The sequence below is a fragment of the Symsagittifera roscoffensis genome, chromosome 7, assembly GCF_963678635.1.
Source record: "Symsagittifera roscoffensis chromosome 7, txSymRosc1.1, whole genome shotgun sequence".
NCBI classification, from domain to species: Eukaryota; Metazoa; Xenacoelomorpha; order Acoela; family Convolutidae; genus Symsagittifera; species Symsagittifera roscoffensis.
The window spans coordinates 502,546-522,120 of NC_087068.1; the positions used below are offsets into that span (position 1 = coordinate 502,546).

At 38.6% G+C, this 19,575-nt stretch overlaps 1 protein-coding gene across 2 annotated transcripts in view; it reads right to left on the minus strand.

Annotated features, from left to right (window-relative positions):
* The window catches only part of LOC134851230 (snRNA-activating protein complex subunit 1-like), a 75,999-nt gene that overhangs the window by 3,926 nt on the left and 52,498 nt on the right, over positions 1 to 19,575 (minus strand). Inside the window, exons 2-3 of one of the 2 annotated variants that reach the window (XM_063867221.1) lie at positions 11,269 to 11,548; positions 9,773 to 9,965 (exon numbers count right to left, since the gene is read on the minus strand). In XM_063867221.1, the coding sequence (XP_063723291.1) occupies positions 9,773 to 9,965; positions 11,269 to 11,542 (467 nt within the window). In that variant the 5' untranslated portion in view covers positions 11,543 to 11,548. Of the gene's footprint in view, positions 1 to 9,772; positions 9,966 to 11,268; positions 11,582 to 19,575 lie in introns of those variants that run through there. The other variant, XM_063867220.1, reaches the window with a different exon arrangement.

The following is a 19,575-nucleotide window of genomic DNA, read 5'->3' on the forward strand; positions in this document are numbered from 1 at the left end:
ACGAGATAGTGAAAACAAAGCTCATTCAATGTTATGTAAGTCAGGAGTTTTTCCAAGCAAAAAAAAAGTATTAGTAAGACTAAACGAGAAAAGCAGAACCTAGCAGCTGAAACAGAGGTTCATTTTAAATTTCTAATGATAGTGTCTCCGGTCGAGGACTTAGTCTTAGACTCTGGAGCCACCAGTAAAACGATTGAGGATCGAGAGATGTTTTTTTAGTTTACATGAGAACTTCAAAGGGTCAGTTAGCAATGCAAATTTCTGAGTCGAAACTTTTAGGCAAAGGTGAAGTTAGATTCAGAGTGAAAGACGAGAAAGGCAAATTTAAAATGATTGAGTTGAAGGATACTTTGTTTATTCCTGAAAATTCAAATTTGAGAAGTATATCAAAAATAAAGAAAGCGGGTGAAGAAGTTGTTTTTGGTGCGAGCTCGTTTGTTCGTCAGAGAAATGGTTCAGTTTACCAATTAAGAGAGGAAAGTGGTCTCTTTTTGTGGGACGCTTTTGTACGAAAAGACGAAGGTTATATACTTAGCTCATTGAAACAGTGGCATTGTAGGATGGGTCACAATAACTACAATGTCTTAAGTCATTTGTCGCAACATGTTGAAGGCATGAAGATAAGTGATTGTAAAATTGACAATTTTGAAACTTGTGAGTTGAATAAAGCAAAAAAGAAGCCAGTCCCGAAAGACTGTTACATCAGGGCAACCAGGACGCTAGATGTTGTTCACACAGATAGTTTAGGTCCTATCGACCCGATAGCAGAGGATGGACATAGATATGCTTTAGGTTTTGTGGACAGTTTTTCTAGATATCTAAAAATTTATTTCAAGAAGACGAGAGATGAGGCAACAGAAAAATGGAGATGTTCATAGCAGATATAGGAATCCCTCAGACTTTTAGTTTCAGATAGCGTAGGAGAGTATATTGGTCAGGAATTTTGGCGAGTTTGTAAGAAACAGAAAATTAGACTGGAAACTTCGGCTCCATATACCCCTCAAGAGCACGAACGGAAAGATAGAAAGGGGGTAAGGAACGATTACTCAAATGGCTCACTGCATGATTTTTGATGCCAATTTAGCGAATACTTATTAGCCTTATGATTTTAATATGGCTACCAATCTCAAAAACATGAGCTTTCATTCTGCTATGAGCAACATGCTACGAGTCTATAAATCGAGAAAAACCCAACCTTAATTTTGTGAAAACTTTTGTTGGAAGTGTACTGTATAGTTTTGCGGGAAAAACGTTTCGCAAAAACTAGACAAAAATTCTGAGAATTTTCTTGGGGACATCGGAAATAGTAAAGCTTGTCTGATAGGAATTGAGAATGAAGGAAAACTCAAAGTTCAGAAGTCAAGAAACGTTAGTTTTAACGAATAAAAGTTCTAATTTGAGAAAAAGATAGAAATTTAAGAAAAAAAATTGTAGTACTTTTTGGAGAAGTTCTCGCAGTATACCCTGACTGGCGAGAAGCAATGAAAAAAGAGTTTGATTCATGAGAAAAAAAAACGAGCTTTGTGAACTAGTTATAAATAGAGGAGAGAAGCCTAAAGGCAGCAGATGGCATTTTGCTTTGAAGAACGAACCTAATGGTGAAGTTTTTAGGTTTAAGGCTAGATTTGTTGCTAAAGATTTTAGCCAAGTTGAGGGAAGGGATTGTCACGATACGTAATCGCCTACAACTAAGATGTTGACCATAAGAATAGTTCTAAGCTTAGCAGTTCAAAATAGGTATGAGTTGAGACAGTTAGACATTTAAACTGCATACTTGAATGCCAAACTATACGAAGAAGGAAAATTTTTAGTTTGTCTTCTGAAGAAAAGTCTTTATGGACAAAAGCAGTGCGGTAGAAACTGCCAAAGGACTCTAGAAGGCTATCTTGAGGAGTTAGGTTTTAAAAATTCAGTTTTCGATGAATGCTTGTTTGTTAGAAGGATTGAGGGAGAGATAGAGGGTTTAATTTGCTTGTTGGTCGATTATATAGTGGTTTGTTGAGCGGACAAAAATTTCTGTAGGTGGTTTGAAAACAATATCACTGAAAAATTTGAGATCAGCGAGATAAAAGATCTTAAATGGTTCTTAGGAATGAAAACTGATTACTCAGAAAACGAAATCAGGATAATTCAGGAAAAATATGTTGAAAAGTTGTTATCAAGAATTAAAATGACGGAAGCAAAACCAATAACAACCCCTCTTGGTGAAACGAAAAACTGACGAAAGAAGAATGTCCTTTAGAAGGTAGCATAGAACAAGAAAATTAGAAGAAATGTGACTATCGGGGACTTGTTGGTTGTCTAATCTACTTAGCTTTACCAAGAAGAACTGTCATTTGCTTGGCAGCAATTTTTCTAAATTGTTCTGAGGAAAACCCAGATGAAAAGCATTGAAAAGCCGGGGAAAATTGTCAAAGAAATCTGCTAGGAACAAAAAATTTACCTTTGGTACATAGAAAGGATAAGGCGTTGAATCTTGTTAGCTATTCGAATGCGGACTAGGCTGGAAACATGGAAAATTGGAGAAGGACCTCAGGATAATGTTCCAAGCTCACTGACAAGTCAGGTGTAATAAGTTGGTCTAGTAGACTCCAGCGTTGTGTATCAACTTTAACTGCCGACACAGAACACAATGCTGTGGTCGAAAAAGTAAAGGAAAGAACTATCTACAGGGCATACTTAGCGACTTTGGCATAATGTAATAGGCCTTTGGAATTGTTCGTTGATAACCAAACTTGTATTGCCATTAGTAAACATTCAATCAACCACGGAAAGACGAATCAATTTGCCATAAAGCTAGACTTTCTTCGAGAGTTAGTTGAACAGAAGAAGGTGACATTAACCATCTCACCAACAGTAAACATGCCTGCAGACGTTTTGACGAAAACCTTAGGAAAACGCAAAACTGCATTTTTACGAAGAACTACATAATTTGAAAGGCGGGTTAATGGTGATTTTTCGTAACTGAACTGGAATTGATCTTTCTTAATCGGTTCAAACTGAAAAATCACTAATCGATTTTTGTTTAAAATAGCTGGTGAAACATGACCTTTAGTCATTGGTTCGAGCAACTTTGTGCCGGTGATTCGCCATATATATTTGATCTGAATTACTACTGGAACTATCACCCAAATCTCATCAAATCACTCCTCATTAATCAGCCTTTTTTCGCTGCAAAAACATTGATAGGAACCACTATTAGCAGAATGAAACGAATCCTCTATAAGCCGAAAGAAACGAACTCAGTGTCGTCAAGAGTCAACGAGGCTACAACAGCAACAATAGAACGACTTCAAGGTGGGGCAGCAGCAACTACTAAGGGGGGACAGGCTACGACGAAAAGGATGACATTTCCACTCCATCAATGTTGGTCCTGGATTGAGTAGTACCAGGGTAAAGAAAAAACGCCCCAAATTATCTCACTTAAAATATCAGGATAATTAGACAAAAACTTAACAAATCGATTCATTTTCCGAAAAGTATACAATAAATGGGTTCTTTTCTTTCTCATTGTTAAACTTTTACTTTTTTTTAACTTTGCGTTTGTAAAATTTTACCTTGGCGAAAAAACGAATAACAGAAAACTTAAAAAAACTGAACAGGTTAATTTTCTGGGATCGTCGCCAGCTTCCCACCCCTACTCCTTTTCGAATTTCCTGAAATATGGCCACACTCTATTGATGTAAGACAAAGCATTCTCAAACAGATCTGACTATGATTGCTTGGTTCGCGCTTTTTGGGTTCTTGGGTTTTCTACTCCAGTCCCAAATACTCGAGTGAACTTTGAACAAAAACATTCACACTATCACGTGAACAAAGATTTATGCAAACAGAGGAATTGGAAACGATATCATTCCCAGTCAGTTTCGAAAGGGCAATGGAACATTTGAAACATGCTGCGAACTGGTGGATGTTCACTGCCCATTTTTGAGGGGAAGAAAGGTTATCATCAAATTTTAATATTACCCTCCAGCTCCGCCGCAAACTCAATTATTTCGTCGATTGGGTCTTAATAAAGATGCAAATGTTGCTGCTGGTAAAAAGCCTATTCCACGTAAACATATATCTAGTTAGATTGGACCCAAGTGTCCATGCAAATGCTGTTTCTTCTTTCTGTAAGCAGAACCGAGCCCATGTGCAACACATACTAGAAGTAGCAAACGATTCTACTCACTTTCCAAGCTTCCATTTGGTCTTCGACAGCAAATACAGTAATGTCAATAGTTAACTATCTTTTTGGCCAGAGGATACCATTATAAATAGGTTTTATCTCAACAAGACTACAATTGACTGGCTGAAATAGCTCAACAAGACCAAAATTGATGAGAATTGACAAAGATCGAAAGCTGCGAAACTCCAAACAGGCTTGCTCAATGTACGATCAATTTATAAGGAAATTAGAAATATCAAAAATTATCTTCAGTAATGATTTAGATTTGATGGTAGAGACTGAAACTTGGACGAAAGATGTTACAGACAAACTTTTGATAATTAAGTGCTACTAATGCTCCGGCTTGTACAGATCAGTTGAACTAAGTCGTCTCAATAAAGGAGGTTGAAGCGTAGCACTAAAATACAAAAACTTTTTGAGTGTTTGACTGATTTGACAGAATGTACGGCACACTATGAAGTTCTAATTAATAAACTCACCAGCAAAGAGAACAATTTTCATCTGACAGCAATATATCGAATTGAAAATAGAAAAAAATGGAAAAAAAGCATTAACAACAATCTCACTCTTGAATAAAGCATCATTGACATCAATGAACAATGCTCTGCTCTTGTTGACATTTTCAACGAAATCACTGACCATGAACTTTCGATTCAAATAGAGTGTAAGGCGCCTCCGGTGCTTCTAATTTTTGACAACTCATAAATTACGCATATATTGGAAATAAGATCTGCATAATTTGATAGTACTCTTACAGCATCCAATTACAGGGTTGGTAAATTCAACTTTTGCGAAGTTTTTATATTAAAGTATTTCTTTAGTCAGATTTTGAAATACTTCGAAGTTTTTTTCAAATTATATAAAATGTCACATCTCGGAAAATAAAAGCAATTGAGCAATCGCATTTGGACGCAAGATTTGCAGCTCTTGAGAGTAATCTCACAGTACCCAACTGCAGCGTTGCAAACTCCAAATTTTGAGCAACTCAAAATTTATATTTCCTAAAAAATTTCGAAACCATAAAAAATGTCATTTCTCGAAAACTACAAAGATTTGAGAAGTAAAACCTAGCGATAAGATTCGCAACCCCTGAGAGTACTATAACAGCCCCCGAGTACAGGGTTAGTAGTTTCCAAAAAAATAATGTTAAATTTAACTTACAGAGCCTCACTAAAGAGATGAGAACGTCAAATTTTGTGCAACTTTTTAAAATCTGAGGTCTTTGAACAATTTTAGACGCAAGAGCAGTCGCATTTGAACGCAAAAATTGCAAATAAGAACTCGTCACAAAACCCAACTACAAGGATGGAAATTTCAAACCTTTTGATATTTTTAAAATATAAGTTTTCTGAAAAACTAAAAAAAAAATCATAAAACACGTCATATCTTGAAAACTACAAAGATCTGAGCAGTCAAATTTGGAGGCGAAAATTGCAACCCCTGGTTGTAACCTGACAAAGCTTCACTATGGAGATGAGAATTTCAAATTTCGTGATATTTTTTATATTTAACTTCTTCGAACATTTAAAAAAATGATCTAACAAACGTCACATCCTGGAAACTAAGAGACTTCGAGCAGTCGCATTTGGACGCAAAATTTGCAACTTAGAAATCCTGACAGTGCCGTCACAAAACTCAACTACAAGGATGGAAATTTCAAATCTTTAGGTTTTTTTAAAAATAAATTTTGTGAAAAATTAAAAAAGAAATCATAAAACACGTAAAAACTCGAAAACTATAAGGATTTGAGCAGTCATACTTTAAAGCAAGATTAGCAATCCTTGAGAACACTCTGACAGTGCCCCACTAGAGGGTTGGGAATTTCAAATTTTGTGTATTACTTTTCAATTTGAGAATTACTTTTCAAATCGGGACTCATCAAACTAAGTGTATACTTGGTTCATCTCTAGTGAATGGTGTATATCTATCTGATATGCTAACTGTATCATGTCCCATAGCCACGCTATGCTGTGACAATGTTGCTGATCTGATTGTTGCTCTCGGAGTGTCGAGACTCGTATTTATGGCGGGACGGACAATTTTTTGATAGAAACTCCGAATACATTATGAGTGAAGGCGCAGTTATGGAAGAAATAGGCTTTTGGTGGAAAAATTCCTTATAAAACGAATCTAAACCGAATCTATAAACGAATCTAACAAATCATTAATTGGTCGCAGAGGCAAAAGAAACACTATTCGGAGACTCAAAATATGTTACAGGTGTCTGGTAGAATATTATATTATATCATTTGTTAACACGGTCAAATTCAGATACAGAAAGATATTGCCAGAGGTGGACTCCTTCCTCGTCATGAAAACCTTCACACACAACTAGCGCCGGATTTCCGTACAGCCTTTTCAAGAGCTCAACAAACCTTCCTGAAGTTGTTTTCAACAGTTATTTGTGCTTTTTACAAATGCTGTCTTGAACGATTTTTTTCCCGATAATGGCCGCTGTAGGTCCATTCTGAAAGCCTGCTCTTTACCCTAATTGCCTAAGTCAATCTTCTGTTATTAGTCTGCTTCGCGTTTATTCTGTTATTTGCTGAAATTATTTTTGTGAGTGATGGCCGCTTAAGGTCTCTTGTCGCTAGTAAAAATTCGACCTTTTTTATCATGGTATGTATTTTAAAAATTGAATTTAACAAGGCTATTTGGTTGTTCATTATCTTGACTAGCTCCTTGTGGCTCCGAACTTCACAAGGTACTTGTTCTTTGTTAAATTGAAATGGCCGCTTTCAGATCTTTCAATAGACCTGTTTGCTCTGAATTGACCTGACCGCCTTAGGTTTCTCGAGCTATTGAATCCAACTATGCAACAACGGCCACTTCAGATTTTGACCTCAGATCACATTATTACTGGGCTGGGCAAGTTCTTGCTCTACTGCTTTGCAACAATATTCTCCTCGGGCTTTATGCATATTTCAACACATTTCTAGGTCAATTTACATCCTACGGAGATGCAACAATGGCCGCTTCAGGCCCTGTGCATCAGGCGTAAAAGAAATTTAAGCGACTTCTTTCCTCTACTGCATGGATAGAAAATATACTGGACAACATCAAAATTTGACAATAAACTCACCGTCCAATACCAGAAAATGGTCAAAACTCAACGATGATGATGATGATGAATGATGATGAGTATTACCATCCCGAATATTTGCTTTGCATTTTTGTCTACGTTCGTTTCCGGGTAGCCTATCCTCAAAATCTCAAATCCATGGCGCTTAACCGATCGCGACATACAAAAAACAGCATGGCGTTAAATTAAGAGCTTCAAATTAAAACCTAGGAAGCGGTAACTGAGTCGGCAATACATCGGCGAGCGCATCGAGCCAATATTTTACCTAACCAAAGGTGAGGAATTTGGGCCGATATAACTTCAGATGAAAAAAGGCCGATTGGATAACGCTAACTAATCGCAAGCGTCAAATAAACTCGGTCCGAAAGTGATCACACGGAAATACGCTATATCAGACATTCGCGGCAGATCGAGTGGAGAAAAAAAATTGGGGTTATCAATCAAATATTCTACGTTTCATTATTGCCAAATCCCGCCAAGAATGTTGCCAGAATACACTTGCGCTGGGTACATCTGCCAAATTTCTGATAGATCATCTCTACATGCCATTTGAGAAAAAAATGACTGACAAAAAAAACTTTCAAGTTTTCGCTTCTATAATTGGTGGAAAAATTGGTAGATAAGAAATGTTCCTAATAAATTCCTGATAATCAGATTTCACAAGTAACATTGGTTTTAAATTTGGACCTATTTATAATAACCACGCTTCAGCAATTGTACAACTACTTCAGCCAAAATTCGACAGATTTGTTTTGTATAACGACAACCTCAAACGAAGAAACTACCCACCGCAGATCTACAACTTTGGCATTTGTCAAACAAAACGTCTGAGATGCAAACATTTTACCTTCAAAATCCCATAAGAAAAACTTAATTTGAAGATTTCATCTCACATTGAATGATTTTGGTATAATGCGTTGACAGCCACCGCTAAAAAACGCACCCAGGACGTTAGCAGCTAGGTTTTGTATCACATTTGCGCGTAAAAAGGCAATCACTCAAGCAATCACTGTTATTCTTATTCACAGCATCCGCATTCTAAACTGTCAATATGGAAAAGAACAACCAATGGCAGAAGCATATGAAGACTAATGCATTCTAAAACGCTGCCCGATGCTTGAAAGTACCATCCACAACTGTACACAATGTAGAAGAATGCAACAAGATGACTAGCCTCAAATATCTCCCCACCAAAAATCACTCTGCCTTCACAGCTGTTGCATGTGACTACATTGGACGATTTTGTATCATTCTAAAATCAACACCAAGGCGAAGCTTTGCTTATCAAACACCTGCGAGAACACGACAAAACGAAGCACTATAAAATGCAATAGGAAAAATTAGAAATACGACTAGAATTAGTAAAAATTCGGCAACGCCTGAGATTCGAACCTGCGACCTAGAGAACAGGAGTCTCACACACTAAACACGCACGCTTAATATGCACCAAACACTAGCCACAAATAAAGCAGAGAACAGATGATATGGAATTTCCAATGTTACAGTAAAATTACCGAATAAATGAACACTTTTAATGAACAATTTTATTTGCGAGTTAGGTTCGAAAAAAAAGAAAGTTCGTAATAACACACTAAACAGATCGCAAGTGTAAACACTATCCCGCTTTTTACTTTTTCAAATTTTTAACTTTAACTATACCAGAAACTTATAACTAAACATTCTATGAAATTGTACGTTTACATATTACTTCGGCTTGGGGGGATACCAAAAAGGCATCAACCTTTCGGGTGGCATCTCAAGGGCAAGTACTATTCACTTACTTTCTTAAAGACTCGATCATATAGACAGTTCTCAAAATGAACCGCAAAAAACTTTCAAATATCAAAATTTTAAAGAAAAGAAACTGATAACCAACGCACAATAATTTTAGTGCTGTTTAACGTTTAACAAGCAAAATAAGATGACCAAAAAACTTACATCAAAGAGACGGAAATCAACCAAAACATAATTGATTACAGTTTATCTACAGCTTGCGCCGAATAACTTTTTATTTGGTCGACTGACACCAACATTAATTCATGGTGTCTTAAAGGAAAATATCACGTCTCTGTTAAAATCATGGAGCTTCGCTGAGACGAGAAAAACGGATTAGTGGATAACTGCATTATCAAAATTTAACGACGTTTTGGTTGTTCGAAAGTTGGAGAGCAAAATTTGCCGTCTTTCAGCAAATGAAATTGAATTGAGCTTGAAAAGAAATCGGAAGTCATATCAGGAAAGGTCTAATTTCAACAGTATCAAATTTAGGAATTTTTTTCTGGAGAAAAAAAAACACGGCCTAGATTTGTGTCGTCACTTTGTCCATTGCCACTTAAAACTTGTCGATTAGGGTGGAGCCAACACAGAGAAGCGAACGAATCATACCACAGCCAATAAGCTATCAGAAACTTGTAAATACAAGACTATGATTTTCCTGATTTTGGATAGTTGAATATATCCCATTTTTGTTCGAAAAACTATCAACTTCTTACAATTCTTCTTATGATGTTGAAACTCACGCGTTTGCTTTACTCTGCTCCTTGTTCATGACTACTGCCTCCGGATGCGCGACTATGAAGAAGGCCTTGCAAGCGTAGAGTTGATAGAAAATGAAGTTAGTGTCATGGTGCTCCTGTTGCTTCACTTCCACAATCAAATCCACAAACTCTGTCCACTGCTCGGCAGTAAATTTTATTTTCACGCGATTAGCATCTGTCAAATAAAGAATGATATCTATACATAAAAAACATTAGCACTCTAATTGAAAATTTAAGACATGGTGCAAGTGTGAGTCAGACACATTTTATATAATACTACTCAGGGGCGGATCTAGGATTTTCTCGAGCGGGGGCGGATTTTCAAAAAATTCAAATTTTGACGACCTTTTTTTTAGGTCGACCAAATTGATTTTTCTAGCTCTCCCAAAGCATTGTTTTGCCCCTATTTTGGCCGAATTTTCTGCGCCGCAGGAAAATTTTTGAAAAAAAAACAGTCAAAAAAGCCGTTTTTGGGCACTTTTTGAAAAATTTTGACAAAAAAATCTCGGTTTTTTTTGGCGCGCGCTCCCCCTCAAAGTTAGTATATATTGGCGCCAAAGGCGCCTTAAGAAAAATTTTAGGGTCGGTCGGCCAAAAATGGATTTCTAAAAAAGTATCAAAGGGGGGACCCTTTGGGTAGGCAGGGGTCGAATCGCTGAGGGGGGGGGGGGGGGGGGGGTTTAGGGGGGGCGTCTGCCCCTCCCCTAAATCCGCACCTGATACTACTTACACTATATACTTGAGATAACATAAAAAAAATGAATTTCATATGAACTTCAATGGGTTCCATGATTGTTTTTCCGTAGGTTGCTATAGACAGATCTTCACTTATTATAAATAAACAATTCCTAGCTTTAAAATCCACCTTTCTACAAAGAAAAATACTGCAGGTAATATTTGCATTTGCATTTTGAATTTGGTTCCATTTTGAAAATGATTTTGTGAAGATACAATTTTCGATAAAAATGACTGGTGATCCTTCTTGAATTTTTTGTTCGTTTGTTACCTTCAATTTCATTGTTCTCGTTCTGGATTCTTGTATATGCGGGACGCAGATTATGTTTGATTTTCCAGAGATGACAGAATAATTTCCATAAGAAAAATACTAGATCAACTCCTTTCTTCCAAGAAGTTTGAGGTATATTAGGAAAAATGCCCTGCTGAATCAAAATACTACAGTCAACAAAGAAACCTCTTAAAAAGTATACCTCTTATTATCAATGAACGCTTTTGTCATCAGTCATTTTATATGCCACGCAATACTTCTAAGCGATACCACAACGAATCTAGCAACTCACTAAAAAAAATCAGATATGGGCAAAGAAGACTGCTATAATAGGTTAAAATATGACTCTTTGTCTGATCTTTTACTGAAATACAATATAGTTATTACCTGCTGTGATAAATTTGGCAACTGTTTCCAGAAGTTTCTGTTTCTATAAAAATTAAGTAGGATACTAAGGCAAGTTCTAACTTACCAGTCAATGGTTGTTGAGAATACAGCGCATAGAGTAAGTAGAGCGCACCAACTCTGACTTGAAACTGAAATTTGGGTTGAAGAAAGCTTCTCGTTATAGAATAAGCAGTTTCCGTGAAAATAATCAACTCTTCGTCTTCCAGAAGATAAAAGATAAGAGAAAAACTCATTTCTTTGTAAATTCTAGAAAAATCTTCGAAACGGACTGAATCAGTATCAATAAAATTGGATAGTAGTGTTTCAACATCGCTTCGAAAGCCAGTCGCCTCTTGCATTTTAACCTAGAAATTAACTTAACTAATTTAAACGTTTTCTCGCAAATGTGCACCGAAAGGATGAATTTTTTTCCAAAATCATAAATACTGAGTAAACAAGAGTTTTAATGAGAGACCCGGAATGGCCGATAGCTTGAGCATAAATTACTCTTTCTCCGCATTGCATAGTTGTTTCGGGTTAACTGGCTGCATCAATGAAAACCATTTCAAAGAATAGTCATTACAACGATAGCCGGTTGCTGTGCAAGTAGAACAGAATGCTGCGAACATTCATAAAAAAAGCAACTACTTTCTTTCTCATCAATCTGAAAAACAAGATGTGAAACTTGTTTATTTCGGAGTACTTTCGGCTGACGCTGAAGCTGTGAGCAACTCGAGTTTCTTTGTCCCAGAGTCATCTGGCTGGAATCTCTTCTGCGTATTCTTGTATTTTGTTACTATGTGTTTGGATTTTGTGATTTGCCCTATGTCAAACTTCATGTTTTTGAGTGCTGATGATGGTTGTATAGCCGAAAGTACTCCGAAATAAACAAGTTTCATTATCTTGTTTTTCACATTGATGAGAAAGAAAGTAGTTGCTCGTTATCAATGTTGTTACCAAAAAAAGCACTTTTTGGTGCTTGTTGTGATGGAAAAACTAACACAACGAGTAGACATATAGTGAATGATGATGTATGGTCGACAGCAAAAAAAATGAAAAATGATTCTTTTTTGTTTCTTATTCATTTTCTTTTTTAACTGGTTTATTTCTTTTTTCTTATTATTAAATCATTTTATTTTTGAAAAAACTTTTTGATCACCAAAAAGAAGCTTCTAAAACTAGTTTTTCTGGAGTAAACGTGAGTTTTCACTACAAGGAAAAGTTTCGTTTCATGAGACTTAAATTAGCCCAAAGTTAGACTAACACATGGAACACTATTTGAATCACGACTGAAATAGTTTTATATGACTGCGCCAGTCGGCCATTCAAGGCATTTTTAAAAATAAGTTTTCCAACAAACACGTTTTGATATCAACTAGCGTGTAACGCACCACCGGAGCTACGAACGTGAAACAACTCATACAAATCCGCATATAATGGAAATAAGATCTGTATCCTCTGAATGTAGTCTGACAACACCCAATTAAAGGGTTCGTAATTACAAATTTTGCAAAGCTTTTTATTCAAGTTTTTTATTACAAATTTTGAGGAACAAAATACATTTTAAGTTTTATATAAGTTCTTAGAAAAATATAAAATGAACGAAGAAACGCCACATCTCAGAAACTAAAATCAATTGAGAAGTCGCATTCGGAGGTAAGATTTACAGCTCCTGAGAGTACTCTCGTGGTACCCAACTTTAGCGTTGGGAACTTCAAACTTTGGGAAACTTCAAACTTAAGTTTTCTAAAAAACTTATCTTTGAAAAACCATGAAAAACGTCAGATCTCAAAAACTACAAAAATTTGAGCAGGGTTATAAAACGGCAAGATTCGCAACCCCTGCAGGTACCCTGACAGAGCCTCACTGTAGAGATGTGAACTTCAAATTTTGCGAAACAATTTATATCTGGCTGGGTTCTCTGAAAATCTCCTAAGAAACGTCTTATCTTGAAAACAACAAAGATTTGAGTAGTCATATTCAGAGGCAAGGTTCTCAAGGGTAACCTCACAATTTCCAACAACAAAACTGTGATCTTCAAAGTTTTGGAAATTTTTAAAATCTAAGTTTTATTGAAAAATTTTTTTTTTAAATCAAAAAAAATATATCTCGAAAACTACAAATTTGAGCAGTATTATTGTGGCGACACATCTTCACTTTGTGGCGACCTTGTAGGGTTTGAGTACGCTCGCTCGAAGAGGATGAGTACCTCATTACTTTTCCTAGCCACAGAGTTTCTTAATTTTAACATCGAAGGCAACAGCATAAATGAATGATTATACTTGGTGAAGGACGTTAAGTTAATTTTACCGGATGCGTAGCCGTGCCACTGACAAAAAATGTTATCTAGGAAACTCCTCATAGTGCAAATTTTGTGAAAATGCTAGACAGCAGTGCAATGTAGTATGATGCCATATATGACAAGCGGTGAGTTGAAGTTCATTTTATATGCAATTTGTAAGTTGATCACAGAAAACTGGATCACCACTTGAAGATAACCCGGAGTTATGCTTTCAATGGGGACATAGAAAGCGACTGTCGGGGGAGTATGTGCCATTCCACCGGATTGACACAGACGAAACCTCCGACGAGCAAATTAAGAAGAACGGCCATCTTTGGCAGAAAACCGATAGAAACCAGAGACAGTGTAACATTCGCCCGGAAGATACATATCGACGGATAACAAAACTAAGTCTTAAGACGACTGGCTAGCGTCTAAACAGAGCTTTGCATGTTTTTCACCGTCTCTACCAAGCCAGTACTTTTCGGTGGTCTTTCTTACATCGGGTCGACAAAAACGTTACTGTTCTCCGGCTTCGACCAGAACGCTCAAATTAACTGAATTACATGCAAAGATAGTGAGCTCATGGCTGGGTCTCAGTATCCCCAGACCACGAGGTCACTCCTAAAAACAGGGCTACTACTTATTATATTACTATTGTTTTTGTTCAGTAGATAAAAATCATCATCTCCATCGAAGATGGATCAACCCTTTCCCCCCAACTCTTAGCACCTCATCCTTGTCAAAACTAATCCAAATATCAATTAAATTCAAATCAGGACATTACAGGATGCTAAAATTTCATATGAGTCAATAAAAGTTTTCCGTCCCGAGACCCTTCCGGATTCTTGAATCCGGTGAATCAAGCTCCTTAAGTTCGATTTCACGACAACACGGAAGGCTGGTTTCTTACCCTTCACCATTGTTCGCAACGGCCTTGCAACTACTGTAGCAGCACAATAGTTGCAACTCGGAACGTTCTCTGCACTCTGCTGCTGTTTTTCTTCAATTTCGACTTCTTCAATTTCAATAAAGTTGTTCTCGTCAGCGCAACTAACGTTGTTGTTCTGTTTTTCTTAGTTCTTTTTGCTAAAATGGCCGTTTCTGACGTTTCTCAGAAATGTTACGTCATCACTTCGAAAATTTAAAATTTTAAAATACTAGAATATTCCAGCCTTCACCGTTTGGCTAAACGTTCCAATAACGCCCTTAGTTCTTAAGAACCACCAATCCGGAAGGCTTACTGCTAAAATTCCGAATTCTGCAGAGATTGCATTTTCCACATTCTGGTCGAATGTCACATACTCCCCGGACAGTCCGGTTAATGTCCTCATTGAATCGCGCAATGTTCTAAATGGTTACAGTGTCATCGAACAGAATTTACAAAATGCACGAAATTACTTTTATCTACGTCACATCGACTCACTGCAGAATATAAATGGCATCATACTACATCACTAAAGCCTTCAAATTCTTTCATTAATCTGCACATTGAGGATATGACTTAAGATAAAACATATTTTCTGACTTCCAGTGTCAATGTCCCGATTGAAACTTTTTCTCCTAGATTTAAAAGGTGTTGGCTTGCAGGACAGTCCTGCCAACCAACAAGCTAAAATTATCCTACTATGCTCCTTCCCTTCGGAAATCTTGCTTGTTTATTGCCCTGAATATTAAAACTAAGAAACTTTGTGGTTAGAAAGAACAATGTAACAACCTCCCTCCTCAAGAAGTTACTCAAGTTTTTCATGTCACCACAAAGTGATCAGTCTTCCTAAGTGATTAAAAACAATCATGCAGGCTGGAATATTTAAATATACTCTTCCCTCAAGCCTTTCTAAATAAATAATAAGGAGTGTCTCTAAAGCCACTTCAACTAAAATCAAAATGCAAACTTATAAATGCAACAATTTCAGAACTCAACTAAATGTTTCAGTTTTCAATTACAACTTGGTTGCTTGGTTTCTCACTTGAGTTTTTCACACACATAAAACAATTCTGAGTTCTGACTTTTCTTCATCATCCCTTTGTTCTCTTCTTTTTCGTCGTTTAGAAGTTCTAAAACTTCTAAATTCTTCTAATTTTCTTTCTTGCTGCCTCTTGTTTTCTCGACCATTCGTCAATGCTCCATTTCCTCCTCCTGTGACACTGACTCCGCACTTTCGGTTTCCGTGTCTTGTAGCACGTCATTGACTATCCTGACGCTGTTGGAAGCCGTCCTCCAACACTTCTGCTCTTCCACCCTCTGCTTACAGCAAGGTAGGGGATCCACGTTTGATTCTCTGTTTCTACAGAAGCTGTTGTGGAGACACAACGTCACGTTTCTCTCCAAATCTTCTGTCAGCATCTCTGCCTTCTCATTTCCACTACGCTCGCTCGTCCTGGAAATTCTTTTCACAGCGGTGGTCAGTGCATTCCGATGGGTCACGAAAGCTCGCTTGAAAGCTCCTGCCCCAATGTCCAGCTGATATTCACTGTATACTCTGCCATGCTTCGACATATGCTTTTTCGCATACTCGTACAACCATGCAGTCATGTTAGCTCTGAACCATGGCATCAATCGTTTTCTTGCCCATATCTTCTTCACTTCCATCGGAATGCTTAGAACTTTGCACATTGTCTCAAAAAGATCTAAATCTTTTAGACAATCTAATTTCCGCAATTGTTCTCTCGTCGGTGCCTCCTGTCTATTATTTTCTCTCACATGAGCTTCCAGCCATCGTATTGCCATCATAACTCCCACTATCACTATTGTTACGGGCTGTGATGAATCTGGTAAACCCATGGAGAGCAGCTCTCCAGAGTCCCAGATCAACATCAGATTACTACGCTTGGGATACCACCAGGTCTGCAGCAAGCAGTGGCAAGGAAACTCATCATGCGTCAACATGATGCTCCTCCAATTACGTTTTCCCGAAGCTTCCAGCAATGGTTCCACTTCCATCATCACTCGGTGGATTTCATCATTCTCATCTACTGCATTGTAATCTGTGACAGTTGATCCTCCCTGTTTCTGTTTTTCAAAGTCACTGAAGTTCCCGCTCACATATCCCATGAACTTCTTTCCTAGTATTGACTCCAACTCTTCTTTGGTTCTCTCTGGAATTGCTGAGAACATCTTACATAGTAACTCGTAAGACTTTTCAGACATCCTCGCTAATCTCACACACTTCGGCACTGAGAAGGCTTGATCCACAATCGTTCTTGTACTCTTTACGTCCACAGCTACAAAATGTACAGGATATCTGCTCTTGCACATTGGAGCCAACGTTGAGCCCACCAAATATCGTGCTCCTGATGGTCTACAATAAGTTTCGCTGTGTCTGATGTTCATCTCTGTCTCGATTGCTTCCCTCCATTTTCCTATATACTTCTGCTCAGTCTGCAGAACTCCTGGGAATACTTCTACGCTGATGGCTGTGACCATCTCATGTTTCTGTTCTAGATTCAATAGTGACTCTAAAGAACCAAACATGCTGTAGAATCCTAGTGCTGTCACTAGATTCACATCTGTTCCTCCATGGCAATCCGCTATCAGTTCCGTTCCCGTTCTTGCTTTCATCACTACATTTCCAAACAATACTGTCAACTGCTTGTGTTGCTTCTCCAGGGTTTTCACACAGTCTAGACTTCCACAGACGTGACCCTCTAGTCCACAGACTTCCGCCAGACAGCTACCAGGTTTGACCCAGTCTTCTGGTCCCCAGCCAGGCAACTCCACTTTATCTTCTCCGTTGCTCTTAGAGGCTGTTATCATCACATTATATATGATGTTGAGGTCACGCAGGTTACAGTCTGCATTCAGTTCCCTCTGTACGTCTTGTGTCGCCCGTAATATTGAGTCAGCGTTGGGACTAGGACACCATGATGGTCTCATCAATTCCCACACTGCCATCAAGCTCGTTCTCAGTAATTCATCTGAGAATCCCAACCCAAACTCCACTCTCTTGTCGGATTTTGGTACTGAAGGTGCAGTCACCTCTTCTTCCAATACCAGTCCCAATTTGGCCTGTGAATTGTTGACGCTTTTAATCGTTACAATTCTGGACGTCCAGAATCTTAGTAACACCGCCTGCTCATAATCATGGAAGCAATCACGTATGTCTTCACTCAGGAAAGGATTGTATGCTATCCCTAAGATCCCAGATACATAGCTATATGACTTCTTCTTGATCGGTCCACAGTATTCACTGGATTTCGGCAATGCTCCCATAGATTCTTTAGTGAGTCTCAACTCCTTGTTTGAGAATCTCCTGATCTCGTCTATCTTTTTCATGGGTTCCAATTCTTCAGGTTCTTTCATGTTCACCCTCATCGGTTTACTTTGCTGCATCTCCAGCATTGCTATTAAGAACAAGGCTTTCGTTCGCTCATCGCCTTCCTTCAACATTTTCACAAGTGTTTAATGCAGGTACTGAAATCTGTTCTATCAGGAATCGAATCAAACAGAGAGCATCTCTCCGCTTCGCACACGCTACTGCTGCTCCCTCCTGGACTATCAGATCCCTCAGATTCGTCATAAGGAAAACCTTTTCTTCTTTTGATCTCTTTCTTTCTTCTGAATCATATTCTTCGCGAGTCAGTCCCATCATACACCAGGCGAACCTGAGTTGTAACTCTGTCCTTACGTAAGGTACTGCCACGAGAGCATGTATTCTTGGCGTAGTCCTCATTTCTTCCTCGAAATACCTCAACACTACTGCTTTCCATGGAAGGCTCACTAACTGCTCGATCGTTTCCGCCTCTACGTCAGACGACGCCAAAGTTCCATACGCCTTCTGCTTGAGGGTGGTGCCTTGTAACATCATTTCCAGATAACCCTCCATGGCTTTTTCGTCTTCCAGGGCCATTACATACCCTCTAGCCGAGTTTCGGTATTCCAACATCTCCATGTATCCACCGGTGGGTTCATCTATCGACACTGTCTCCGACACGGTTAGTCGGTTGTATTCCACTGGTGTTAGTTGTCCTGCAACACTTCCCTTTCCATGATTCATGGGAGATGGCTTGAAGTCCCTCATTTTGCTCTCTCCACATTGGCTGAGTATTTCCATTTCTAACGTTGCTCCAGTCAGAGTGCGGTCACTCCTTTTGGATTTATAACCGGTTGACTTTATTCCCGCCATGAGAATGGGTGGCACCATCGCTATATCGGTTAATATTCTATCTGTGCCAGACAATTGATAATCACCTTGCCCCAAATCCATGACTTCTTCGACTCGCTTCCTTTTCGCTGAGTTACCAGCTTTCATCGATATTTCTGAATCCACTTTTGTCTTTCCAATTCTCCTCGGCATCACTCTGCTGCCTAACTTCATTTTCATCGCATTGATTTTATCAATCACCATTTTCGATCGCATCGTTCCTCTCCTGGTCCTTGACAGGTACACCACCTCTCCATCATCCTGCGGTGTCATCTTGATGGGAGAATTCGCTTCACTCTCATCAGTAGCCGAGTCGATCAATAACTCACTCGGTCTTGCTTCACACTCATCAAGCTTGTCAAGTACTTCTCTCATCAAGGGTTGATTGAGACCTGTTTTGAGAATGGATTGGGTCCCATAGCTCTGAATCACAGTCCAGACTTCTTCCATGAACGCCACTCTGTCCAGCTTACATCCCGTCCTACTCTCGTGGTCTCGGTGATGTACTTCCCATTCTTCTTCGGGCAGCGTTCCCAAGAAAGGTACTCTGGCTGAGGCCTCTATTCTTCTCCTCCGAGGTGATTCCGTGAGGATTCTCTGGTCGTTATTTCTTGAATTGCCAGGAGAGCTGCTCTCCGGCAAATTCCGTTTCATTTCCATAAAGGCTGACGGAGGCTCCAGTGTCGAGGTGCCTTCATCCGCTGGTTCAGTTGCTTCCAACGTATCCGCATTGTTTTCAAGATCACTGAAGATGTTAAAATCCAGGCTGGATGTTCCTCCTGTCGATGCCCTGTCGTCTTCCCCACCAGCTTGATCTTGTTGCATGGGTTCTTCAGTCTGACGGCTTCCACCCTGTCCGTCATCTCCTTCTGACTTATCCTTATTCGAGTTCGATGGTCCTTGTTCGTCATTGTCGGCTTCTTCATGGAATCTCGGTATGAGCAATGTACCGGCCGATTTATCTTCC